General features: G+C 43.0%; 1 protein-coding gene and 1 long non-coding RNA gene across 7 annotated transcripts; one reads left to right on the top strand and one right to left on the bottom strand.

Annotated features, from left to right (window-relative positions):
- Window positions 1-138: 138 nt before the first annotated feature.
- Window positions 139-3,493, top strand: LOC129193810 (uncharacterized). The gene is made up of 3 exons (XR_008573621.1): window positions 139-288; window positions 2,288-2,344; window positions 3,056-3,493. It is a non-coding gene; the product is annotated as an uncharacterized LOC129193810 (long non-coding RNA).
- Window positions 796-26,102, bottom strand: LOC129193809 (reticulon-4-like). 6 transcript variants are annotated; one of them, XM_054798480.1, is made up of 9 exons: window positions 25,442-26,102; window positions 18,199-18,258; window positions 15,579-17,429; window positions 3,283-3,490; window positions 3,079-3,217; window positions 2,020-2,089; window positions 1,877-1,923; window positions 1,732-1,790; window positions 796-1,624 (listed from the first exon to the last, which is right to left on the bottom strand). In XM_054798480.1, the coding sequence occupies exons 1-9, from the start codon at window positions 25,905-25,907 to the stop codon at window positions 1,582-1,584; spliced, it is 2,943 nt and encodes a 980-aa protein (XP_054654455.1). In that variant the 5' UTR covers window positions 25,908-26,102; the 3' UTR covers window positions 796-1,581. The 6 variants fall into 6 exon arrangements, with proteins under 6 accessions (XP_054654455.1, XP_054654456.1, XP_054654457.1 ...); XM_054798481.1 differs by having other exon boundaries at window positions 15,579-17,015; window positions 25,442-26,100; XM_054798482.1 differs by lacking the exon at window positions 15,579-17,429 and having other exon boundaries at window positions 25,442-26,094.
- Between the last annotated feature and the right edge of the window lie 1,813 nt (window positions 26,103-27,915).

Genomic DNA, 27,915 nt, shown 5'->3' on the forward strand with positions numbered 1-27,915 from the left:
GACCACGGTACAAAGTACAAAAACGTTATCGGTGCAAGCACAAAGGCATAAGCATAAAAATAACTGTGGGCTTTTACCAGTGGTACATTTATGCAGCACATTATAGAATAAAAATCTATTATAAAGTAAATTGGAGACGCTAATTAGTTAGCTCGCTAGCTTGCTATGCTGGCGGCGGCCGTCTGTTTTGTCCCTGCAGTGATCCTGTAGCCTGAAGAATGCAACATAAACAAATGGCTGAGATCGAGTGGACAAAAAAAAGTCTTCCTCTCATTCCGTCTGGAAGTGGTACGTTTTTGGCTCGGTTGTCCTTCATCCCTACTCCGTTTGAAACACTTTTTATATTTACAATACGTACAATGGAGAGGCTAACTTGTTAGCTCGCTAGCTTGCCGTGGCGGTTACCTTTTGTCCATGCAGTAATCCCGTAGCCTGCCCACGTGATGTAAACAAAGTGTAAAAGTGCCTATTGGGCTGTTTATTCATGTTTAAAGGGCATTAATGTTAAAACATGTACAGATTTTGTATTCTAACTGCGAAAAGATTCTATTAACATTGACTAATATATCGTGGAAATTCATTTAACGTGGTCGGGTCTGGACCCAACTAAACGTCATAAACGAAGGATTACTGTATACATCTGTATCAGCGTCATTATGTACATATATTTATCATTTTTATATTAAATTACATATGTATAATAGAATAAATGTATATTTCAGTGCACACACTTATTGTATATTTGAGCAGTGTACAAAACGAGCATGACTTGAGAAGCGAGCAGGAGGCGGGTCGTAGTTGTTCTAGAAGCTTTATTGGTTGAAGTGTTTACATGTCACAATGCATTCCACAAACACGGAGCTTTAATTGTCACAATTGAAGTATGAAGTCGAGCACACGATTCAACTTGCATCAGAACAAACAAATGCTGGAAGTTGAGAAACTCCACAGACAATATGGTTGCTTTTTTTTTCTCTTTTTCTTGAAATCCTATTTCATTTTTTTCTTGTCATATATGTGTATGAATGTAAACGTGGTTTTCCCATCACTACACAGCGGCCATGACACCAAAACAACGACGTGTAATTGTCTGCCAAACGTTTTCTAGATGATTCTAGCGAGTTACTCAGAAGCGCTAATGCTTACAACCGCCACAAGCCCCTCCCCCTGCCCCGCCCACCAGCCACAGACATCGCTCAGCAAAAGCAAACGTCCCAACGAGGAAGACGGCGTCTCATCTAACAAATTTTTAAAAAAGTGACAGGCGGCTTGGCAACTGTCCATCATCATCAAGAACCTTTAAAAAAAAAATGTGGGCGGCGGTCAGAAGGAATAATGAGAATGAGCATGTGACCTCCCAAAGTGCAGCAGGGTGAGGGGTGGGTGTGGCTTAACACATCACGCCGACCGCTTCTGCTTTCCAGAAAACACAAAAATTCTGAAATGGAAGAAACGTTTTTATTATTTGACAAATTAAGTTAAGGGCGGCGTCCACACCAGACCCTCACCCCCTCACCCCACCTCCAGCCAATGATCCCTCGCCTCCCCTCCCCTCCCCTCCCCTCCCCTCCCCACTCGTCGTCACTCTGCTTTGCGTTTCATCCCCGGAACTTTGGCCTGGATCCTGAAAGATAAGAGAGGAATGATTGACGTTACTGAGGTGTACCCCTCCCCTCACCAACATCCTGCTCTTTTCTACTGTTGACGTTTGCTAGCTCGAGTGCGACTTACTTTCCAACCGCATCTTTGACCTGGTTGTTGACCAGCGCCACGTAGTGGTCGATCTGGGCCTGAAACACATAATGTTACTTTAAGACACCAGCATGTGGGAACTCTAATGCTAATGCAAGGACAGGATGGGGTGGGGGGTGCTAACCTGGTGCTTCTCGTAGACGATGGGGCAGCTGAAGGCCGCGATCACACCTGAACAACAAGAAATCATCATCATAATCTCAGTACAAGTCATTCGTCCTGTCACCACTAGATGGAGCCAAAGCTACGCTAGCCAGGTTAGCTCACCCAGGATGACCAGCGTCAGTCCGTTGAAGAAGGCACCGACATAGGTCAGGATCCACATCAGCACGGCAAACTGCCAACAACAAACATTCCTTATTGTAGCTTTAAATGCAAACAAACATTCCTTATTGCTGCTTTAAATGGCAACAACTAGGCCTGTCACGATAAATGAATTAATTGCATGATAAATAAAAAGGAAGTGGATGGTTTTGCCTGCCTGGTACAGTACATTGACATGTTTTCCTTTTCCACCTCTCTCGCTACCAAACAGGCTGCATGACAAGAGGTTCGCTCCCAAATGCTGATACTATGTGGGAATGCATAAAAGGTAAGATTTAATTGCCTTATTGAGTGCTGATGTGCATATTTGTTGGTGCACAACCTCCAATTAATTCATGCTAGCATACTGCCTTTTACCACACACAAACAGCTACGTAGTATTCTTGCTGAAAAACAAAGTCCAGGCTGGTACTGGTGGATGGTGGCTCTGTATTCATTTAGTGCTTTTAATTTGATGTTGTTCCTGTCTTACTTTTACACATCATAAATAAGACACATTAGATGGCTATTAATGTTCATTATTTATAAGTGCAATATTGTATCTTGTTGTGTGGCTTTTATTTCAGTTCCTTTTTTCCTGAACAGAGACAGGGTCTTATTTTATTGTTTTTGATTATGATTTTCGTTTAAATACAATTTTTGCTAAAAAAAAAAAAAAAAAAAAAAAGTCAATTTTAATTTCAATGTTTTTTTCTGTCTTTTTTTAAATTAATTGTTATTTTATTGAAAAACTTGACAGTCCAATTATGTGAAATACTCTTGAGAAATTCAACATTTATTGCTTTTGATACGGTGTGCGCACATAAAATTATGCCTCATTACGTTCATGAAAAAATGGTCTCAAAATAATGTTGACAATAATATCGTTAATCAAAATAATTTGCAGGACAATTACCAACAACAGGCCAACCATCAACAAATATTCCTTATTGTTGCTTTAAATGCCAACACAAAGACATTCCTTACTGTTGCTTTAAAGGTTGAAGTGTTTCGTCAGCTCACCTTGATGGAGTCCACCAGGTCCTCCACCAGAAAGAGGCGCCTCAACTCGCCGACGCTCTTGTTGATTTTCTCCAGAACCATGTCGCTGTACTTGTGGACCATGTCCTCGGACAGCGCCACCTCCCGGTCCAGATACTGCCTGCAAGGAAGCGCAGTCAGACGTGCTTAGCGTGAGCGTGTGTAGGACCACCGTGATGGACTCACTTGAAGGGGTGTCCTTCATCGGACTTCTGGATGGCCTGCAGGATGCCTTTGTATATCCTGAAGCAGATGGTGACAGAGAGGAGCGCCAGGCCGATGTAGGAGCACACGCTCACGATGCTGCATACCGTCAGCGACAGCAGCAGCAGCAGGGCGGCACCAAACACCACCCCCGTGGTCTTCACATCGCGCCAGTAGAGGAGATCCACCACTGAGGGAGGGGGGGGGGGGAAGGAGGGCAAACATGGATGTCATCAGCGGTTTCCTACCATAATGAGAATGGTAGCATGGCACCCGCAACCCCCCAAAAAGTGAAATGAATTGGAATGTTGTGTATAGCACCACAAGACAAGTAATTTAACCCCTTCATGTTCCAGCTATTCTCATCACTCTTCCACAAGCTTGAGTGTTGTTCAGTGGCGAGTAATAGCATAGCATTTATACAAAAACATTTATTGATTGATTGAAGATTGAAGAGTTTTATTGTCATATGCACAGTAAAACAGGCAGTTATACTATGCAATGAAATTCTTATTCTGTTCTTATAGCATTTATCATCCACTCCTCTCTCCCTCTCAATCACATCTCCACATCTGGTGACCCGAGACATGAGTAATATATCCACCTTACAACAGTGCGGCCATACCGGCACCGCTCAATGCTGACAAGGCAGCCAACAACACCTGTGCTATCCATCTATGTCCGACGTATGGCAACGCAGCACATGCATGTGGTTTCATCACATGAAAGCCCAGTTCCGACTGCAAGGAATAACAACACAGGACGTGACCAAGTATTTCCATGTCGGAGCCGCGCTGGACCTCCACTTGCTCTCTTATCTAGGGCCCTATGATTTCCGCGTTAATTGAAGTGAGGAGTTGGCCAATAAAAACAGATTTTACTGTAACGCGGAATCTCGTGGAAATTGACATGAGATTGAAATGCTGTCATCGTGAGGAGAAGGAACATTCGCGTTTAATGTGAGGACAATGCCCGAGGACTACGTGCAGCCTCTGCGTGACAAAAGACGAGAAGCACGTTTATTCTTGCACCCAGCTTGTCTTACAGACACTCTCAACCCACACAGAACACACTTCCGGCCTTCAAAATAAGAGCACCGTTTGCCCCATGTCATCTAACTGTGTAAACAAAAGAGTGTCATAAAAAATATCTTACATATGCGGTTGGAATTGCATCATCTTCCTTAATCACAAGCATGGGTGTTAGTTTGTTGAAGATTGGGTAGCAATGTGTGCAGAGGCTGACATCCCATTGGAGAAGTTAGCCAGGCTGCATCATTTCCTCAATTACTGGGCAAAATTGTCCACTGATGTATTGCATCAATAAACAGAAGGAGTTTTGCATTTAATTAAGACGTTTTCTTCACCAACCCAAAAAGTACACACACTATGCTGGTAAAAATGGGTGTCAAATATAAAAAACTGAATTCTTAAAAAAATTAAAACAGAAAAAATGAAATTTGGGAAAAAATAAAATGGATTTCATAGGGCCCTACATAATTTTAGTGGTTTTGAAAGCGTGACTTTTTCAAACCGTGGTATACCTTGAAAATGCTAAGCAGCCTATGCCCAGGCCAAAAAAAAAAAAAAAAAAGTTTTGTGGTCTTTATATTCCAAACAATCCCGACAAGGCGGTCTGGAAAGACAAGCCAACGGGTCAGGAAGCCATGGAGGTAAGTGAAGACTTTGACCAAGTGTGACCAAGGATCTCCAAATGGAACACCTGATCCTAACCTTAGAAACCTCGTGTAGTATACTCCCACGTGGTAGTATCGGTGTCAAATGTAAAATGGGATTAGACGATAATCAATAAATCAATTAGCCACACGATAAACTTAATTCTTCCGGCCTTGATATATTGACATGTGCATGGGTGTTTGCTTTCCTCCTCTCTCTCCCCCAAACAGGCTGGATGACGAGAGAGTTCACTCTGTGCATCTGTCTCAACACCTGAGTGCGCTGGTTCTACAGAGGAAGGAACGGAGTGAGTGACCCCTCCTGTCAGTCATTCAGTCTTTCTGTCCCAGTGGGGAGAGGATGGGCTGCTAGCGAGTGCACTTCTTGCTAGCTGTGTGTGTGGTGTGCTACATGATGTCAATTTCAACCCGTTTGCGGTCGTCATTCTGGGACATGAAAAAGTTTGTAACAAAGACAAAGACTTGTATTCCAGCTGCCGTGATTCCCGAAGTATAACACCAAACGCATTTTGCTGCATCCAAAACACGTACTTTGACCAAACTCCCACAAAACGTTACACCTCATTAAACGTAAACACCGTATTCCTCACAGTCAAATAAGCCTATCATAACCGGAATATTAGCAATAACCCGGTTGCGCATGGCCATGTAAACACCAATAACCCTTTTGAAAAAACAAAATATGCTCATATTCCAGTTTTTAAAAATCTGAACATTACTAGTGTTACTCCTTTTGTAACACAAAAATCGGGTCATGTCTACGTCTATATCCGACATCCCAATCAAAAGGAACATTATTTGTGTTCTGTGCGTGTTGCATTCGAAAGGAATCCTGTGTCTTTGGCAGGAACTACTTGTAAACGTGACGACACGCAAAACCCCACACTTTTGGGGCAACAGGGCAACAAGCCACCTCGTTAGTGTGGTGAAAGACAAGAACATTATGTTTTTTATTGACAGTAGAAAGTACCGCAATAGTGAAATCTATTAGAAGGTGAGCAAGCAGTTACGCGAAGCAGGGTTTGTACGAACGCATCTTCAGAAGTGTCCGGGGGAGCTCTGGGGATATAGCATGGATGTGGATGGCACAGCTCCGGCTCCATTTCTTCACATTCTCGCCTTCCATTCATGAAGAAAGTAACACAGAATTGCGTCACGTACTGGTGGTGGCTCAGTACCAGCACCAAAACGCAAACAAAGCGTTCATCATCCGCCGTGCTGGTGTAGTTGTTTTTGGAAACAGGAAGAAGAAGCGGAAATGACGCACATTGAATCATGACGTTTTCCATGCGTCAAGACGTTGTCTGTGCGGGTTTTTTTTTTTACGTTGCACATGTCAACGGGTTATTCCGAATGTTTCAGAAACTGGAATACTGACCTTAACCCGAATATTGACTGCATGCAAACGTAGTCAATGTTGCTAAAAGTCAATCGAGGAAGTGTTTATGCAAATGAAAAAACACAGTGTCAACTTCAGAGTATCTCCGGGTTATTTCTTGTTTTTTTTGTGTCAATATTCAGACAATAACGAGAGCGACACTGATTCAAAATCTGAAATATTGTGATTTTTTAATCTAAGTACAATTTTTTGCAAAGAGAGATAGTCCGTTTTACTTTCATTGTTTTTTTTGTCTTTTGTTTATTTAATTAAAAGCCGGCTGCGGCACATGTGCTTGTCTCAGGGTGCCCCCAACCCACAAACTCTACAGGTACATTTGTGCACCCGAATGTAAATCAGTTATCCCGTATGTGTGGATGTGTGAAGATGATTTCATTTTCAGACATACTGTGCTGTATTGAGTGAATCATGTGAGATGACGACAGAGCACGGTCTATTAGCTATAGTATAGCAGACGAGCGCCTCAGGAGGAAGGATGAAGGTCCTCATGTTGGAACACCGAGATCAACACAAGCAGACCAGAAGTGAACATCAGGTTGCTCCAACCAACATTAAACAATGTTCATCTTGTGGACACAAGTCCCCTCAGCCCAATGTGACTCAGCTGCGATTTTCTGCTTCGTGGACATGCCAGCGTGTGATCAGCCGGCAGGGTTCGGAGGTCACATGCCGTCACAGCCTGCAAGGCAAAGCTGACTCAAAGTTCTGCTCTGACTCCACTCGTCTAGCGGCCTTCTGGGCTTGCTTCTTCCTTTCAAGCTGATGGCACAATGATGACCTCAGAATGGAAAAGTCATTCCGTCTTCCTTTTGATGACAAAACAAGAAAGTTTACTACTCTTACACGTACTTTTACAAGAATGGACCATTCAATAACATGGTGAGGGAATACTTTTAACTACTAGGAAAGCCACACAGTATTTTTGGGGCGGGGGGCAGCTGAGGTTTGAACCCTCCAGTGCGACAGCTGCGCTTGTGACAAGTTTAACCAGGAGGATTCCAGACGAGTCAGCGCTGTTATCAGACGACTGCATTCTGAGACTCACTGATGGATGCTAACATGTTTTAGCATGACTGCTTACACTCACCTGAGCAGGTGAGCGCTGCATTAATCAGAAAGATCAATCATAGGGGATGCTATGTTAACATGTATTGCATATTACAAAGTGATTCATTTCAATGTCAGTGTTGAAGTGCAGCACTTATGTTGCCTGGCAACCATTCTGCAGGCTGCCTAGGCTTCAGAATTAGGAGCTAGTCAAGGTAATTTGTCAAAAAGACTCCTAAAAACTAAACATTTTAAGCTTCACAATGAATGCACCTTGGTATTAGCCTCTCTTCTGAATAGCCAAGAACAAGTTAACCGTGACGAAAGGCGACCATTGAGCACGCTAGCATCTTAGCTAGGCGATGCTAAGTCTACTCAACGTGTGGACATAAAAAGTCAAAGCAACAGCCAACACGACAACGAGGAGGAAGGAGGAGGGACCTTGGTCCAAAAGGGTCCGCCTGGCTACATATGGTCTCATGCGTGCTAGCATCACCGTAGCCCGGCTAAAAATAGACTGCGGAACATCTAGCTAAAGCAGTTAGTGTGCTGGGCGCCATTAAAGCACCGAAACCTACATTGGAAAACACCGTGACCCCCCTCCCCCAGGTGGCGGCATGCTAGCACATCAACATGGTGCCGTTTGACACACACCCCCGCAGCGGGACAAAATCTTAAGCCGTCCCAATGACCTCCGCAGCCGGCCCGCGCAGGCCGCTTCCCCGACCGGCCTGGAGCCACACACACACACGGCCCGGCGACACGAAGTAATGCCGTCATGACGGAGAGGAAAGCTTTGAAAGGAAGCCTGTGAAAGAAGTAAAAGTGCCGATCTGACTAACCCTGCTTGGCGTCCATCTTGAAGCTCCTCGGCGTGCAGCTGCCTCGCGCAGAGGACGGCCGCGAGCATGCGCAGCTCGACCTCTCCGTCACGCGCACGTCACTCGCCTCGCGCACGCGCCTCGCCAAATTCCAAAACGCGAACATTCTAGAAAAATTCTGCCTTTTTCATCCAAACGCGCAGTACTACCCGGTGATACAATACTACAGTGTGGTACAAGTAGTACTACATTTTCATTCCATTAAAACATCCTGTTTATGATGTTCAGAAAACATATTTGGTTTATGACATAGAGGAAGGTAATCATGTCATAATGCATCTGATCCCTTCCATGACAACGTATACCCGAGGATCAATTCTTCACTCTTGGCTTCAAGCATGTTGTTAATCACAGAAACAGGGTCCCCCTTTTAAGAAATAATGAAAATAAAAATAAACCGTTTGTTAAAAATAGTTTTGTAAAAAGGAGGTACATTGAATTGTGTGTAAATGCATATCAATTTTGGGAAAAAAAGAGCAAATGAATCACATTTATTTTACCCTGACGTCACAGTGGGGTCTGAGTTGGGCTCTCACAGTTGAAACGAAAATGAAATGAAAGGTTCTGTCCTACTGTGCTGTTAACGATTCTGACAAACAAAAAGGTGGTTGTTTTTGGGACTTTTTTTTCTTCAAAACTTGTGCGCTAGCCATTTCATTTTTAACTCTTAACATAGTTATTTTTATTAGTAGTATATGTATTATTGTATTGTAATAATGTTTAAAATGTTTAAATATGCCGAATGTTTAACTTGATTTGAATGATGATTTTAATGATTTGAATATATTTATATTATAGTAAGTAAAACAAAATTTAAATATTTAAAAAATACTTTCTTGCTAAATGTCAATTTGACAGAAGCGCATATTTTTTGTCAGATAAAATTTTAAATTATCATTATTAATAATTCATCCATTCTAATGATTCCTAATAAATGCTAATATAATAATAATAATAATAATCACAACCAGTCCAGGGTGTACCCCGCCTGTCGTCCGAAGTCAGCTGGGATAGGCTCCAGCATGCCCCGCGGCCCTAATGAGGAGAAGCGGCATAGAGGATGGATGGATGGATAATAATTGTATACCCAAATTTACAATTGGCACCTTGACTTATTTCAATGTAAATTTGTTGGTAAACCAATACAAAGTGAAAATGATAATTAAATGTGTCATACATTGTTCCCTCGTTTATTGCAGGGGATAGGTTCCCAAAAGAGCCCGCAATAAGTGAAATCCGCAAAGTAGCCAACTTTATTTGTTTACGATTATTATATATGTTAAGGCTGTAAAACCCCTAACAATAAACGTTATACACTTTTCTCAGACAGACATTAAATTTCCCTCACATATCTCTCTCGTTTAAAACCTCTAAGTTCAAATTTTGTTTGAATTTTAATGATCAATCTCCTAGGTTGGACACATCAAGTAAAAAATGTATTGTCACTCACACGTATTCACTCCTCTGACCGTGCCTCGTCCTGGCGCAGTTCGGCTGTAGCGTTTTTGTATCCTTGTTAAAACATATTGCTCCTGCCGTCGCCCTCCTCTTCATCCCACTCCTTGAACCGAAGATTCATTTAACCGGTTAGCTTCTTCCTCTTCTTCTGTCGTTTACTGGTGGTTAGCAAGCAGCTCACATAGTTAGCTAGTTTGCCAGCGACTATTGACCACTTCAGGAAATGGCACAAAGACGATTGATTGACAATGATCTACAGCCAATCAGGAAGCAGAACACAATGGGCGGGTTCTCCCTTAGCCAATAAGGACTGTTGTGGCTCTACATTTAGCTATTGTTTCTACTATGCTTGTAGAGGCACAAACATACTGAAACATGTGGAGCTGCACGTTTCTCAACTCTCACATGAGTGTACAACACCCTCTACTGGTAGTCGTAAATACAATAACAGACACATACAATAGAGCACCGATAGATCGCTCTAATACACCGCAAGGACGCAGAAGACGCGCATTCAATATGCCGTTTAAAAAAAAAATAATCAAAATTGCACTTAAAAAAAAAAATCAGTGTAACAGTGAATTTACGGAAGGTGAACTGCGATGTAGTGAGGGAACGGTGTACATGAATATGGTTTCACAGTTACAGGTGGCCCTCTGAAGGTAAACCATAACTGCGATGTGACCCGCTGTGAAAACGAGTTTGATGCCCCTGTTCATAGTGTATTACTTACACAGCACAAATCAAACACTGTCTAGTGGTATAATATACTTGGACCAGCGTTGTGATGTATGTGTGTGTGTGTGTGTGTGTGTGTGTGTGTGTGCGCGTGTGTGCGTGTGTTACATAAGCAGCACGGTGAAACAAGGAGCTCCAAAAATGCCAAGCAGGATTATGAATTCAAACAACCCTCAGGACAGGAAAGGCTGCAGTGAAGATCAGGAGATGCTGGGAGAATCCATGTAAGGACTTCCAAGCTGTCCATGAACACCAAGGTGCATGCTGGCAGTCACAATAAAACCATGTGACCCACAGCTGATGGATGGCGAGAACAACATTGCTACATATGTTTGGTGCACAGGTCTCCAAAAAAAAAAAAACACACACTGAGGTTGGATCAGCTCATCTACAGTCACAAAGACATCACGTCAAAAACACTCCCGATCAAGTGTAGGAGATTGTTGTCGTCCGGCGAGCTTCTGGAGTAGAAGTTACACCATGCAGCCGTAAATCACATTTTACACTTGACGATCACTTGATCCTTCCTGACTCACAAAGAGTTCAGTGAGCAAAGACCCGCAGCCTTGCCACGGTCTCTGCGAAAGACACATGACCTTCACCACAACCTTCTCATGCATCAAAAGACCAACTGGCTACTGTCCTACTGTCGTCTTTTTATCAACCAAGTTTTGCCTATTTCTCAGCGCGAATGCGCTTATGCACTCAAGACGATGTGTAAGTATTAGGGGTGCATGATGATTATCGCGATGAGGGGGGGGGGAACCCTCATCGAGCACACAATGAGCGAATACAGTGCACCTTGCCGTGCCACGCCAGGTAGCTCCTCCAGGTCTGTACTCCGGTTCTCCTGACCTACGTAGCTGCGCACGGGCTGCTCGGAGCATGTGTCTGAATACAATGCACCTCGCAGGGCCACAGCATGTGGCTCCCTCCTCTATATAACCTGGTTCTCCTGATGTCATGATATTTGATCAGGACAAATCAACAGGTACAGTTGGTCAAATCCTAATTTGTTCCAGTTTTTACTACCTCTAGGTGTGCACAAACTACAGTTAAATCCAAATTTTTAAAGTCTATATGAAAAAAAGTTATCTGTATCATGTCGGTCTTGAGAAGCAGAAAGTTATCGGTATTGGTTTGAAAAAAAAGATATCGTGCATCTCTAGGAAGTTTACAAGAGCTGCATCAAATCAAAGCTGAAGAGCATAAAGAGTTATATGAACATCATTAGCATATTTCCATCCCTTCAGCCAATCAGTGAACTGCCAGCAAAGGTCACCTGGCTCACAACCACTTCCTCCTCTGCCGCTGCTGTTCACCTTTGGACACAGTGGCAGCATGGCCAAAGGTCCTGTTAGAAAATGCAGCTATCGGTGACAAATGAAGCGTGTGCAGAGGAATGTGCACATCAGCATCTCACAAACAATCCCACTGACGAATAGATGAAGTAACATCTGAAATCTTAAGTTTCATCTCAAAGGGACCTTGGAGAGGCGATGTGATGATGCAGGATCAAACCGCCTTGCCCGTCCACAGAGGACACTGTCCCACTCACATCATGTCCATGGAGACATCATCACGGAGAAGACACTCAGAGTCCCACTGACATCGCACAGCAGACAAGAGGTCTTCCTCATCATCATAATGAGAAGGAGAGAAGTGGCATACCCTGCTGTCTCCACGCAGCTTTGCTTGTGTCCACACCGACCTTCTCCATGGCGGACGATCACAAGCACACATTCCACATCGACACCCGCTGCAACTGCACTGGCAGGAAGGAAGAGGAGGGAGGAAGAGGAGGGGTGGGGGAAGGGGGGTGTTGCAGCAGGCGAATGAGCAGTCAGCTGACCGTCTACCATCAGCGCTCTGACGCAGCAACAATAAAGTGTCCCGCCCCCCTCACCGTCACTGCTCAGCCTCTTTGGCAATGCTAGCAATGCTATCAATATACCCCCCCCCCATTAAGGCATTGCCACACCCCTTTGACTCATCATCTTCCACCCCAAACCCCCCTCTTTGACTTGACAACTTTAACTTCCTTACAGGGTGTCCTTAAGGCCTGGGTATCTAATATGCAGTACATATAACAAATACTTTAAATAATTACTTGAAAAACATTTCATTGAAATTAAATACTTTAAAATCTAGATTTGTAATAAAAATACAATATAGATTAACAAACTACAATCAATTAAATTAAAATGTAAATATTTATATACTACATATATTTAATTTACAGATATAAAAAAAGTGATTATCATTTTAAATATGAAAAATATTCAAATTAAATAACTGTAGAAATTTAATATAGAAATGAATTTTTCCATCATCAAATTACATTCAAAAGTAAATATGTGGATGTTTTGTACATATATTAATATGTAATATGTAAATATGTAAGATGTATTTGTCATAAATAATACATGAATTTGCTAGTTATTTATTTTGGCATTTTTGTGTATTTGTCCAGACTTTAGGGTCAGCCTGTCTAAGAGTCTGAAATGTGTCCTTACTCTTTCATAAAAGCAAAACTTGATGCAACCACATTCTCAAATTACATTTCTGACTCATTTCTTACCAAATTATAAGTACATAAACTCAGCTCATTGTAGTAACACGGTACGCCCACTAGAGGGCAGCTGCCTCCTTGAAAGACAAGAGTCCATTGAAAAGTGTCTGCTAAAAGTTAAACCAATCTTCAAGTCAACGCTGAAGGCCACTGTGACTCCTCCATAAGCTCTTCACCTGGATTTACCTAGAGAAAGTTCTGCAGCCTTTGGCGCGCCCAGGGAATGATGTCATCTTCCTGTTGATGATTTACTGGCTCTCTTGCCAAACAGCTACAATACAACTTCCCTGGTGAAAGACTGTTCCATAAAAGTGCAACGTCTGTCTTCATGCAGTGACATTTCACCTTGATCCCCACTAGTTCCGCAGCTGATGCAATCTACCACAGCAGTAAAAGTATGCGCGTGCCACCAACGCTGACCTCGCGCTACAATTGAAGGCATAGAAGCTGAGGACATGTTGGAGAAAAGCACACCAAGCAAAAATACACACAGTACTGCAACACTCAGCTGTGCAATGACGTTTGCTGACTGCTTTCTTTCCGCAGATCCTTCATGGGGGCTGCCAGTGTCGCAATGCAGGGAGGAGGAGGCTTTAATTAGCAGGGGACCCTCCAAACACACCAATATGCCAAGCAGAATAATTCCTATGCTGACCGCTATGAACGTCTTTTTCTGAGTCATCCTGTGTGCTGTATTCCAACACAGACAAGCTGCACTTTGCTTATGGCTGGACAAGCTCCAAAGACAGCAAATATGTTTTCACGCCTGTGAGAACTTGTCTCTGTGCAGTAGAGGGAACAATATGAAAAGAAATCATCACTGACATTTCCATGAAGAATGTCTAAATGTTAAGACCAGCTAAAAAATTGCAAGAGCATACATTTTGCACTGTTGGATCTTAAGGAGGTTTTAAGTAGAGCTTCAAAATGCAAAAAGAAGAAACGGGAGTGAGAGAAAAAACATTTAGAGTAAGCAATTTATTGCAAAGGAGCGTTAAAGTGAAATAGGCTGTTCAACAGCTGATCAAAAGTTTAAGAGCACAGCCTTTAAAAGCAAAAATCTTGGCAAAAACGCTGATTGAATGTGATTCACACCATCATGATCTCCTGATGGCAAAGGGAAAAAAGCTTTCCCTCTTTGAAGGCGGCTGAATTGTTGAGCTGCGTAAGCAAGGCCGCTCGCAGCTTTAAACATCCTGAGGTTTATGAAACAAAAAGGTCAAGTGGAAGCCCCCCAAAAAAACATTCCCACGAGCCTCCTGAAAACACTGGCATCAGGCATGCACAAACCTTTACTTCAGCTCTTCTCTCTCTTTAACAAGAATGGCACTACTCATTATCTACTCATTATAGACTCTTTTTTTCCCCCCAAAATTTCATTATTTGTATTTTAGAGGGGTTTCAGGGTTTTTTTTTTGTTTTTTTTTTGCTATGGTCTTATTAAACCTGATGAACAGCCAATTTCATTTTAATGCTTTTTTGCAATAAATTGCTTACGCTGAATGGTTTTTGTCTCTCCCGTTTCTTCTTCACTTATATTTCTTTTTGCATTTTGAAGCTCTACTTAGAACCTCCTTAAGAGCCAGCACCGCAAAACGTACATTCTTGCAACTTTTCAACTGGTCTTAAGATTTTGATCAGGAATGAATCTCCTTTATCTTAATGCAACCAAAACCAGTGAACTTCTTCTATGTGGTGGAAATGAATCATGCATAAAAAGCATTTTGTCTGTGCAAAGTGAGTGCAAGTGTGGTGAAGTTTGGCCAGGAAAAGGATCCCCTATGTTGGGCACACCAAAACTTGATCCCTCCACCTTTCACGTGTTCTATTTTAAGTCCATAGAACCAAAGAAGGCGCTTGCATAGAACCTTGGCATCATTCAAAATATAAGTACAAGTACTCCTTTCAGTATATTTAGGATGAAATTTATGCAAACTACAGTCAACACAAAAAATTGATGACTTTTTGTTTGACAAATTCAAGGTTATTTAGGGGCTTATAGAAAAATACTTGAGGTTCAACAGCACATATTTGTGTCTGCCCTGTCCATTTGAAGTTATGTTGGTGGTAAAGACGGGCTGGTAAAGCACTTGCAAGCAGGCCTACTGTGGATCCACTTAGGAGAGGGTGGGGCTGCTAGCTTGGTGCACATGTTTGTGGGTGTTTGGTTTCACGTGAACATTCCAGGTTATTTCCAGAGAATAAAGAAGCTACAAGCAGATATGTAGAGGAGCCTGTCATAAAACACACAGGCAAACATTTGTTTTAGTTTGCGGGGAAAATAGCATTTTACTTACGAAAATGCAAGGGTTAATATTTCAAAGAAAATGCAAAGAACTAGGTAGCATGAAGGAGAGTGTGGTGGGATCTAATGGTTGCTGATGGTTGAAAAGAACCAAGAAGAACAAAAGTGATGATGAAAGTTATGTCGATGAGGCCAATGAAAACTGAGGATGTGGGAGGGATGGATTCCATGCTTTTGTTTACCTGCTGTAAGGTTCAGGTTTGGCATCTTGAAGAGTTTGCCGCCCTCTGCGCTCTTCTTTGCGACCGCCTCTTCTGGCTTAGAGAAAGTGGAATGGACAGTTGGCGTTTGGGATGGGGGCTCCTGATTGGTGACTTTCTCCAGCTCTGCCTTGCTCTTCTGGGGAGAGGGCTGGCTGAGAAGGCGATACGAGCTCTGACTTTCAGCCTCTTTGGCCATCCCGGCGGGCTGGATCGTCTTTACAGGAGCAGACACTGAAACGGAAGCCACCTCTTTGTGCTCAAAGCTCAGGTCCTCGTCAAGGGGGATCTCAGGGGTCTTGGAGGATGCAAACTTGGAAGTGTCTAGAGCCTCAAGGAACTCATCGATTACTCCCTTGGGTGGTCTCTCAATGAACTCAAATTCCTCAGATGAGACCTCATGCTCAGAGACCTCCTCAGCCACCTCGGGCTCCTCCAGTTCCATTTTGATATTGCTCTTCTCCACCTGGAAGCTGGCAGGGTTCTTGGCCATGGCTTCCAGTACTGGAGACAGAGAGTCTGCCGTTGGAGACTCGGAATCGGAATCCTCAGCATGGGCTTTCTTGCTTTCAAAGGCGAGAGGCTCAAACTTTTCTGCCATTTTGGGAGAAACGTGACTTGAGAACCAATCTTTCTGCTCGATCTTAACGGGTTCCTCTACTTTGACATGTGAAGGGGGGGTTTCCTCGGCCTCTTTGACAAGATCAAATGCACCAAAGCTTTTCACGTCATCTTTTGGTTTGTCAGACACTTTGACCTCCATCTCATCAGCCATCTCCTTCAGCAGAGACACTTTAGCATCCAAAGCAAAGGGGTTGTTGGCCGACAGATTGATTGGGGGATTGGGTGACTCCATCATCCTACGTTCAAGAATGGGGCTCTGCTCCTCTGGACTTCCCTCAGAGGAACCAGAGTCCATTTTGTCAGGGTTGAGTGGGGAAGACTTCAAGATGTCTGGAAGTGAGGGTGGCAGAGCAGAATCCTCCTCTTCTTCCTCATCTTCCTCCTCAAGGCCAGATGAGAACTGACTGACTGGCTGCATGAGGGAGTCAGTGGTCTTCACTCCAGTTTCAAATGTTTTTCCCTCATCTAGGAATGATGGCGGGCTATCCTGGAGCTCTCCAGCTTGCCTGTACTGGACAAGATCTGGAGTGGGACTTTCTGACACTTTAGTGGCCCTGTGGTCAGACTTGGACTCCCCGAAATTGTAGGAGCCACTGTCTGCCAGTGGGGAAAAGCCTTCAAATGGGTTATTGTTCTTCTTCACCTCGTACATCAAGTCGTCATCATCATCAGACTGGTTGCTGTGCAGCTCTGGCTGGTACCTTGGTGAGCCAAAGGTGGATGCGTCCTTGGAGAAGGAATCCATGGAGACCTTGGAGTTGTCTTGCGATGCTAGGAATGGTGAATCCCAGTGCTCTGTTGGGTTAGAGGAGGCAATGTGAGATTCGACAACCATCTGCGGGCTCGAGGGGGAGGGGTCTGTGAGAGACCGGTCTGAACTAATTGGCTTCTCCTCAGGTGAGAATGAAACTCCGCTGTCTTCACAAAGATTGTGAGGCCCTGGGTCTTTACCTAAACTCAAGTAAGGTGCAGCTAACTGATCATCCTTATTCTGACTATGGCCAGAGTCCTTTTCTTCTTCCGCCCAGGACATTTCCTTGGAGCGACCAGAGGGGGTCTCAGTAGAGAAGGAGTCCAGGGGTCCAGCACGTCCTGGGAGAGAGGGCTGGTTGGGGCTCTCAGTCAAAGAGAGCTCTTCCAAGGAATCGGGGGAGTGAAGAGGGGAGAGAGGAGAGATGGGAGCAGGGGAATCACCCATCTGCCCAAGTTCTTGAGTAGAGAGGGAGGAGGGAGAATGCAATACAGCACATATCAAAAGACAAACTCCATTCCTTACAGTGCCCACCATACCTGGGTAGAAGTTACTGAAAGCCAGCCAGACAAGTGCTGTTGAAAGCTTGACTGTGGATGGAAGACACTTGAAAAAAAGGGGTCTTTACCCCAGACACTCCCCAGTAAATGTTACCCATACTGTGAAAACAATCCTACAGAGGTGGTGTGTAGGAATCAAAAACTAGACATCCAGTGAGGCATCGACCTGCCACAGTCAAGACTGGCCAGCATTTGTCGGGTGTCCATCTATATGTACTGTATGTAATTAATATTTATATGGTCGTAGAATATTTGTCCCAGGTCTGGCGCCATAAACCATGCTGGGTGTGTCCTACCAACAGCCGAATGGTGGTCCATAATGATTCTTCTCAACGCACAAATGTGTCAATTTTTTTTTTTTTTTTTTTAGATTTCTGATCACTGAAGAGAATCATTATCTACATATCGTTTGTGTAGACTGCAGAGTCACTCTACGACAACCACCACATTAGTCACAACACAGCAACACAATGCAGTGTTGGTGATACATTATCACAAACATCTCACGTGCAATGAATGCTACAGGAGACAATGCTACTTGTGGCATGCAGAGGGTTATTTTTTCCACTTAAGCTGAGTAACGAGACAACAGAACAGGGATGACACAACACTGGAGACACAAACAAGAGGAGGAGGCAGGAAAACAAAGCGAGCAGAGAGAACTTGCCTGTAGGGAATTGCATCAGAGGCTGAGGCTGAGCTTTAGAAGGAGAAGAAGGAGGAACATCTGCGGAAGAAAACGACAAAGTAGCAGAGTGCCGTCAGTCAGCTTTTAAGGACAGAAGAAGTGACAGAAGCATCTGAGTCCATTATGCGGCAACTTCTACTTTGTGGCGACTCATGAAGACCACAGATGGGACGCTCATAATGCAGCTGCTGTCTCCTCAGATGCATGATGACACTCTGTGTTTGTTTTGAGGGATACAACATGTGGCAGGAGCAGACAGAAGAGGACAAACTTATTCTTGGTCAGATGATTTTTAAAGTATTTTTTTCAATGGATGCATAGTACTCCTCCGCCACTCAACGCAAATTTTCAAAAATACATGGATAAATCATGCTGTTTCGTGGTTGAATACGGCCTATTAGTTAAGAAACAGGAACATTTAAGCAGTATTTTTTTACCTAAATCAACCATTTTAAAGCATAAAAATGGTTAAATGAAGTACAATTCTAATATAAGGCATTCAGAAGATGCCTTCAAAGATGTTTTGACAATATGTAGTGTTCTACACTAGTCACTAGGTGTCAGTAATGTTGCTGTAATGCTAAGTGAGACACACAAGCACCAAACTTGATCGCTGGAACAACAGGCTTCTATTGCAGGTTTGAATGATCTCACAACAGGCACAATAATCCCGAAGATGGGCTATTATTGGGGCCGTAACCCACGCCAAGCTAAAACTCAACTCTGAACCCTCAAGGTCACTTCCTGTCCACCCCACACTCAGCTTGTTTAGCACCGCAACACATCGACAGCAACACATCTCTTATTGTGTTGTCTGCTAAATTGGGTAATAGGAGTATAAAGGTGACTATAGTGGTGTTACTTGATGTCTACATGGCTCTAATAATGTTAGAAACCCTATTTAGAAAGTCAAACAGTTTTTCTATGCACCAACTACAAAAATATTCCATTTACAGTAGTAACATTAAATCCTATATTGCGGAAATTCATGTATCGGGTTTGGAACCAATAAACTATAAACCAGGGCCAACGTTACTGAAATGCACTTTGACACAAACGTAAGCATATCATGTCATTGACCCGTACACATTCAAATCTTGTGAAAATTATAGAAGATAAACTCCCGTGATTCAATTTGAGAGGCAAAAACCAAAACTGGCTGAAAACAACTGGGAAGCCAAGAATGCCCATGCTTATTTTCCTACCTACTAACTAAAACACTGAAACTTCTGCTGGTCCAAAGTGAACATGAGCAGGAAGGTAGAAACGTAAAAACAGCTCCATTTTCCATAAGCATGACCTCAACACAGCTCAGCCAGTAGAGTTCAATTACCAACGTCAAAAGTTTCTTTGTGGAAACAACTCTGCCTTGTGGGAGTAAAATATAAAAGCTGGAAACTCCCTGAGGAATTTGGAGCATAAAGCCAGGAAGTGTAAATAACGAGCACTGCAAAGCGCTCTTAGGTCATCACGCAATCCAACCCAACCCTAACATGTTGACTGACGACAATCAGGAAGTTGTGATTTGCTTCCCGGTGAGTTTAGAAGGCCGACAATCAAATCAGCTGCAATCAAGTGCCATGATCATAATCTATCATGCATTTCATTGGTGATCAGCACATTGGAAAGCCTGATCATTGGCTACCAAGCACATGTTTGGTTACCTCTGCGGTCAAGGTTTTGCTTCCAGTGAAGAAAAGGACCTAAGATTGAAACAATGATAACATTTAGATTTTCACTGTCAGTATCAATATCCCCCACTTGTGTACTGTTAGGGGTGTCACAAGATCTCATGAGATTTAAATGTGACAAGATATCTTGTTCAGAGAAAAAATGTCTCATGGGCACTAGGCCTGGGACGATAATAAATTAATAAATCACGCAATAAATGTAAATGAATTCGATAATTTTTCCAGCCCGAATATATTGCCATGTGCATGTGTGTCTGTTTTCCTCGTCTTGGCCCGTTTGTTCCATAGAACAATGGCATAAACAGAGAGACCTTTTGTCAGTCATATTCTTTGTCTCGTGAGTGGAGGCGAGGCCGCTAGCATACACACAGAGTGCAGAAGAGTAACGTTGTAGAAATAAAATTAGTAGACTGCAAACTATTGTCATATATTTTTTAAAATATTTTTTTATTGTACTTTTATTTATTTTTTTAAGTAATGTTAATATCTTGTCTCGTCTCGTAGGACCAAGCTGGTTTATCGTCTCATATCGTGAACAGAGGAGTGTCTCATGACACCCCTAGTAAATTTTAAGCCTGTCACAAGTAGGGGGTGATGAAAACATGACGAGATTTCTCGCTCAGAAAAAAAGTGTACTGTGATAATAAATAAATTAATCACAAATGAAAATGAACTGGATAATGTTGCCGGGATTCATATATTGCCATGTCCATGTGTGAGGTTGGAAATGCTACATGCAGAATTGTAAATTAAACTGGTACCCTCAAACATGAATAATTAACTACTAATTTCTATGTACATTTTGACAATGACAAGTGTAGGCCAGCAGAGGTTGCGTCATCGTGCTGAGTGACTCAGTAGGGAGACTGGAGAGGTGAGCTTTAGCCATGCCCCGCTGGTTAATAAACAAGCTCAGTCCTGAGAAGAAGCTAACTCATTTTTATTGGCTATGCAGTGCTCCCTAGCCTGTGTAACATTTGCTACTGGTTCATGTCTGGTGCAAGAAATGCTGCAAACGTTTTATAGATAGTAGGAATTGCCTGTGAGAAAAGACATGTCATAAAAGGCAATTCCACAACTTCAATTAAAAAAGTAATGTTTTCATTAACTTGTGTTAAAATATCATCTTGTGAACCCAATCACGTGCATCGTCTCGTCTCGTGACACCTCCCAGTCACAAGTGTCCAAACGTTTTCCCACAGAAAAATACCGGTGCCACTTTTGTAGTCACCTTTTTGTTTATTAAACCGCAAAAATGGATTCAAAGTAGTTGAAGACATGCTACGCTATTAAATGTGACGATGAAATAAAAACAGCTTCATGTGAGCTTTTATTTGTGTCCAGTAGACCCCCGCTATTCACAGGGGTCACATTCCAAGATGATGTGATAATGCGAGTACGCCGTATCAAAAGCAGAAAACTTTAATTTTTCAAGAATATTTAACATTGTAATTTTTTAAATAAAATAAATTCAACACGCGCGGAAACATGATGTAAAACAATAGTTCCCCCAAGTGTACTGATTAGAAAAACACTGATCAGTAGAAAACCGAAACGTAACGTGTACCATGGACACTACACCATATTTCTCATTTTGAATCAGTGTCACTTTTGGCATTTATTATTTATTTATTGTGCAGTTAATTGATGTATGTATTATTGTGGCAGGCCTAGCGACGCCCATAAAAATGTCTATTTGACACCTTGGCTGTGATGTGTTTTCTGTGGGGAAAAATGCATATTTTCTGAGAATTTTCATTAATTTTTTTTGTAATGACAAATAATATGTACGGTAGCTTTGAGGGGTGTCACCAGACATGATACTCGAGATTGGGTGTACGAGAACGAGACAAAACGAAATTTTAGCATTACTTTTAAGAAAAGAAAAGTCTACTCATTTAATTTCTACGTTACACTCTTCTGCAATCCGTGTGTATGGTACCAGCCCCACCTCCACCCACCGAGACAAAGAGACTATTTGAATGACAAAGGGCTCACTCTGTTCATGCCTATGTTCTATGGAAGAAACGTGCTGAAACCAATTCACAGAGTGAACCCTCACCCTGCCTGTTTTGAGGCGGGAGATGAGGAAAACAGACACACATGCACATGGTAATATACAGTATTTATCCAGTTCATTTTCATTTATTGTGTGATTAATTAATTATCGTGCAACGAGAAATCTTGTCACATTTTAATCTTGCCAAATCTTGTGACACCCCGTGTAGCTTCTTATTGAATAACTTTTTATTCTTCCATCTTGTAAACCCTTTATGTAGTGCATTTGTATTTATTTGTGTGTGGACCTCACTGAATTGTATCCTTTCAAACTTGCCACAGGCTAAAAATGACCCCAGGCCCCGACTTTGGACACCATCGGCCTGTGTCGTAATTCAGTTAGTCATACAGTGGCATCAAGAGGATTAATACAACAGAACATTAATCCTTCAAAGAGATCAGTCGAACAAGAGCCGTATCAAAAAAAAACAAAAAAATCCTCCCTTTCCATAGACTGTAATCGTCAGAGAAATATTTATTGAACAACATGTTCATTATTGTGCTTGTACAGTTTTTCTTTCTTTTAAAAGAAACACCGCCTTCACCCAGACCGTAAAATCCGATGATGACACCGTGAGTAAGCGCTAGGCGGGCCGTGACGGTGCTAAAAGCTGGACTCTGCCACAGATTAAAGAAGTGCTTCTTGTCACATGCCCGACCGTGGCCTGACCGGTCAGCTGCTGTGTTGGCACGGTCACAAAGACACAAACACAGATCCCCCCTCTCATCTGCGCTCATCTGTGACCAGGACAGCAAGAAACAAACACTGGGCTCCATCTAATCCACCTGACTGCCTCACAAACACGCACTGATGGATGTAGGTGACCCAAAAGAACCATGTAGGTCGGTGGCGCCGGACAATTAAACCTCCTGTCAGTCAAAGTGGGGCGAAGGGAATGCTTTTCAGGGAGACAACACGAGTCACAGCAGGAGTCGTAGGATCAGACTGAAGAGCCTTAAGGAGCTTTAACGAGGCCAGAACCACAATTTGCAATAAAGATGAACAAAGTCATGGAACCGGCAAGTGGGTGAGGTTCCACCTGGCTGAGTTTGGTTCTCCTGCAGTGTTGTTACTGTGCCTGCAGGGAACTCCTGACCACCACCAAGGAAGTTTGTTTATTTGCTGGATTAAACAATCTACAGCAACGATTTCCACGGGGGAGGGGGGGGTATGGAGTTGTAGTTTCTTCAGCGATATCTCCTGTTGACAATCTTAACGTTAACTGGGCTGTCACGAGACACTCGAAACCATGCACAAGATTGGGTCTACGAGAGTGAAACGAGACTTTTAACATTACTTTTAAGAAAAGTACAATAAAAAAATACATGACGGTACTTTGCAATGTACTAATTTTACTTCTATCAGGCTACTTTGCATTGCTCTGTACGAGGATGCACTCTTTTGCACTCTGTGTGTATGCTGCTCTGCCTCCACCGAGTGAGACAAGCAAACTGTATGACTGAGAAGAGGGCTCACTTCATTCATGCCGTTGTTCTATGGAACAAATGCCCAGAGGTGCTAAAACCAATGCACAGAGTGAACATTCTTCCTGCCTGTTTGGAGGCGGGAGGTGTGGAAAACACACACATGCACATGGCAAGATATTGATTTTCATTTATTGTGTGATTAAATAACTGATGATCGTCCCAGGCTTAGTGCCCACAAGACAGTTTTTTTTTAAATGAGAAATCTTGTCACATTTTAATCTTGTGAGATCTTGTGACACCACTAATGTTAGCATATTATGCTGTTTGGGAAGAACTGTGAGAGCTTATAGCTACTCTTTAGTTGACAGTTTGACAATAAAAAGACTCAAAAGCTCCTTTCAAGCAGACTACCGTTACTGTCAGAAAGGTATTTGAAAATCACAGAGACGCTAATCTAGCTCATCTAATTATCTGACAGCCGTGTCACTGTGTTGCATGCTCTACTGTCACATCTTGGGTGCGTGCATGTGAAAGAGGCAACACAAGAGGGAATAAATGCCACCACAAGATGAGAAAGTCCACCACGCTAAATGTGTCCAAGCATCTTGTCTTTGTTCAGTCAGGCAGCCCCGCCCTGCCTCGCTCTCTCTGCAGGCTGCTTCTAGCCTGCAGGCCCCTTTGGCTGCAATCCGTATCATCTCCATGCTGAAAAGCACCAAGTCACCATCTTCACCGCCTTCACTTAGCATAGACAAACCCAGCATGTTTACACAAATCACAGCCTGGCCTCTCCCGATATGCATTTGGGGTGGGTGAGGCTGGTTTGTAGGAGGCCGCGCTGGGCCGACACCAGGTGACGCCAGGCCTGGAGCCCAGGAGGCTCGGACGAAACCTCTAAAGAGGGATTGCGGCAGATTGGAAGCAGGGTGGAGATGCTGGGAGGAAAACTGGGAGGCGACCACAGCAAATTCCTTTGTTGTAAGTAATCTGAGCACAGGCTTCCATTATCGGACAGACCAACGTCTCACCACGCTTACATTGTTCAAGCTCTCCAATGTTGAAATGAACAACACAGTTCCAACAATTAAAAAACAATCTGATTTAAATAAACTACAATTTATCTTTAGTGGACAAACGTCAACAAGATCTCTGTAAACCGCGAACACACACACACAAACACACCAAGACATCAGTGCTCTTTTTTAGCTTTACGCAACAAAAAACACTTATCGCATAAATATGAGCACTAAAATGATTCATGATTTATATCGCTGATGCTTAAAAAAGGACGACAAGGTTTGTCCGATAAAGGAAGCAGGCTAAAGGCTAGCAGAAGGCACGCAGCGGGCGGAGGCAAGGAGCAGATGGATGCTGTTCTTCGAATAATACATGTTCATAGTGACAAGTAAATTCAACGAGGTATGCAGATGAACTGTTACCATTATTATTATTATTATTATTATTATTATTATTATCTATGAGTAAGACATGCAACACGACGCGATGATGCAGCACATCATCCTCCTGAGACTAAACAGGTGGCCCGCATTAGACACCATCACCCCGGGGCCACCACGTCCTCAAAAGCACAACATGAGCACATTAAAATAAAAACGAACAGAAAACGTTTCGCGTGTAAATGTACTTTGTGTGTGGTGTCAACAAGCGGCTTGTCGCCGTCAAGGTAACACGATTAGCCGCTAGCTAACAGGCTAACCGGCCCCAAAGGGCTTAATCAATCTTCACCACAATGTGGACAAATTAACTTAATTGGTCTTATTTAGGAGACAGTGGTGTGGAAATGTTGCTTTTTATCATCAAAAGCCTCCCTGGAACCCTAGTAAACAGGCTGTGAAGAGGACAAAGCTAGCCGCGTCCAGACGTCCACAGACGGACATCATTGTTGGAACACTCGGCGTCTATTTATCTCCAAATGGCTGACATTTCACCCCAAAACAGAAAAAAAGCTACATAAAACTACTAACTGTTAACCAAAGACTAGTTAGCGAAGTGACTGGTTAGCGTTGAGCCCTCAGAATACTCACAAGATGCCGGAGCCGGTGGTGCTTGTGTGTCCGCAGGTAGCTGAGCTTCCTCTGCGGGGGATGGCGCTGCTTCCTGGGCTTGAGCCGCGGGGAGGGCGTCGCTCTCCGGGCCAACCTGTGGCTCCTCTTCCACCCTGTCAGGACCTAATGGACTGTGCTGGAAACTGGATCTGCTGCTGGAGTCCGGGCTTGGCTTCTCCTCGTCTACTTGCAGTTCTGGGTCCAGTAAGGTGGCCTTGTCGTCGGGGGGTTCTGTGAACTCATGTGAATCTTCAGCCATGTGCCGCTCTAGGGCGTCCTGACCCCCGCCGACCAGGTCCACGATGTCGTCCAGGTTGAAGATGTCCTGCTTAGGCTGGTCCAGCTGCAGCAGGTCCTCGGTGTCGGGTTCGGCCTGGTAGTGGTGGACCTCCTCGCTGAAGAGAGACGTGCTGGACGAGACTTGCTGTTCCTCGTTGTCTGCCATCTTTCTTTGTCCAACTAAGACACTTTGGACAACTTTGAGCGAACTTTCACACAACAAGTCCACGTAGAAGAGCCGCGGGAGCGAACCGCAACCTCCAGCCGGTCAAGTCTTCTGTGGACACACAAACTTTTGGCCGTAGAGTCGAACCCGAGTCGTGGACCAACAAGTTGAAAAGGCAAAGAGGAACACTTTTACTGACCAATGAGCGTTTGACGCTGCTTCAATGACACACTGTCTGACCACTTACAACGCCCCTGGCGACCTCCAGGTCCCGCCCACTGGCGTCTGTCTTTAGGAGAAGTTGAAAATGTTACACAACCTCCTGCAACATGTGTGCAACATGCAGTCAACGTGGCAGATAATCATATTTATTGTATATATGTATATATGTATACATGTATATGTATATATATGTATATATGTATACATGTATATATATATATATATATATATATATATATATATATATATATGTATATATGTGTGTGTGTGTGTGTGTGTGTGTATATATGTATATGTACACAGGGTGTGCCTAAAGTCTGGACATATACACATTCGAAAAAGTTCAATTTAATTATTAATTAATAACAAAATTAAATATTAAAAATTCAATTAATAAAATTACATAAATAACATTAAAATGAATACAAAAAAACATTCGTTATATTATTATATTATTATATATATTTAATTAAAAATAATTCAAACATATAATTGATGTGTTTTTACACATTTTAAAGTGTTTAGCTTTATTAAGATGACATCAAATGTGTCGTCCAAAAATCGCATTTTACCGCCCATATTGTGTTGTCATGGAAACAACGCAACGCTGAGTCATTGTTCATGTGTCCTGCATGAGGACAGTTGTTGTTGCAGGCAGACACAAAGTTATCTTTAGCGCCGCAGCATTTAGTCAGTCAGACGATGACCACAGCTGCTCAGATGGTCACCTAGCAACGCTTTACACTGTTTACCGCCTTAAAATAAGCCACAACCGACCAAATAAACCTCTGTGTGAGCATAAAGTTTGACCATCCAGGTGAAATTTGGATGTTTGGTTGGCGTGGCAACCATACTGAGCTAGCTGCCCGGGAGAAAACAAGCCCAGTTAGCGACTAGCCGGAGAGCATGGCGTTCATGGCATGTAACCGCTAACATAGGCTGGTAGAAGGTGAGCATAGTGTAGCATTTAGCAGCTAATAAGACACATTAGCAAGTAGCTGGTGAACATAGTGGCGTACTTAACAGCTAAAAGATGTAGTCAGCGACCGGTTGGTGTGCACCGTGTAGCATATAATGGCCAAAGAGCAACTATTTCCTAGTTGGTAAAGTGCACAAACATCTAAAATATGAACAGAAATCAAAACAGTTACAAATATTGGTACAAAAGTATCCTCACAGTGCAACACACACACACACGCACACAAGGTCGCACAGAGGAGTCTTTGTGTGTCACAGTGAATTAAACTCACACACGCCTAGAACAAACACACTCCCATGCAGTGACAAAAGACTGACTGTTTACTGACGACTCCTCTTTACCGCCATGCTAATACGTTCATCACGCTCCTAAATGATGGCAAAACATGACAAGTGTACATGAAATCTAAATAGATTGACTGAAATTTAATCTATAGAAAGATAAGTGATGACTCAGGGCTGACTCACGCTTTGTCTGCATTATTGATGTGCACTATTGCACCAGCATGACACAGCGTTTCACCCTCATTCCGCCATGTCATGGAGACAACGCACACTAATCTTTACTGAAAGACACTGTACTCACTGGCTAGATGCTAACTATGTCTGTTAGCTGCTCTATGCTACACTTTGTTCACTGACTAGATGCTAATTATGTCTGTTAGCTGCTGTATCTACACTTACTTTCACCGGCTACATGCCGTGTCTGTTAGCTGCTAAATGCCACACTATGTTGACTAGCAAGTGACTCACTGTGTGTTTTAGCTGCTAAAGGCTACACAGACTGGTTGGATGCTGACTGTGTCTT

Source organism: Dunckerocampus dactyliophorus, chromosome 14, assembly GCF_027744805.1.
Source record: "Dunckerocampus dactyliophorus isolate RoL2022-P2 chromosome 14, RoL_Ddac_1.1, whole genome shotgun sequence".
Lineage (NCBI taxonomy): Eukaryota > Metazoa > Chordata > Actinopteri > Syngnathiformes > Syngnathidae > Dunckerocampus > Dunckerocampus dactyliophorus.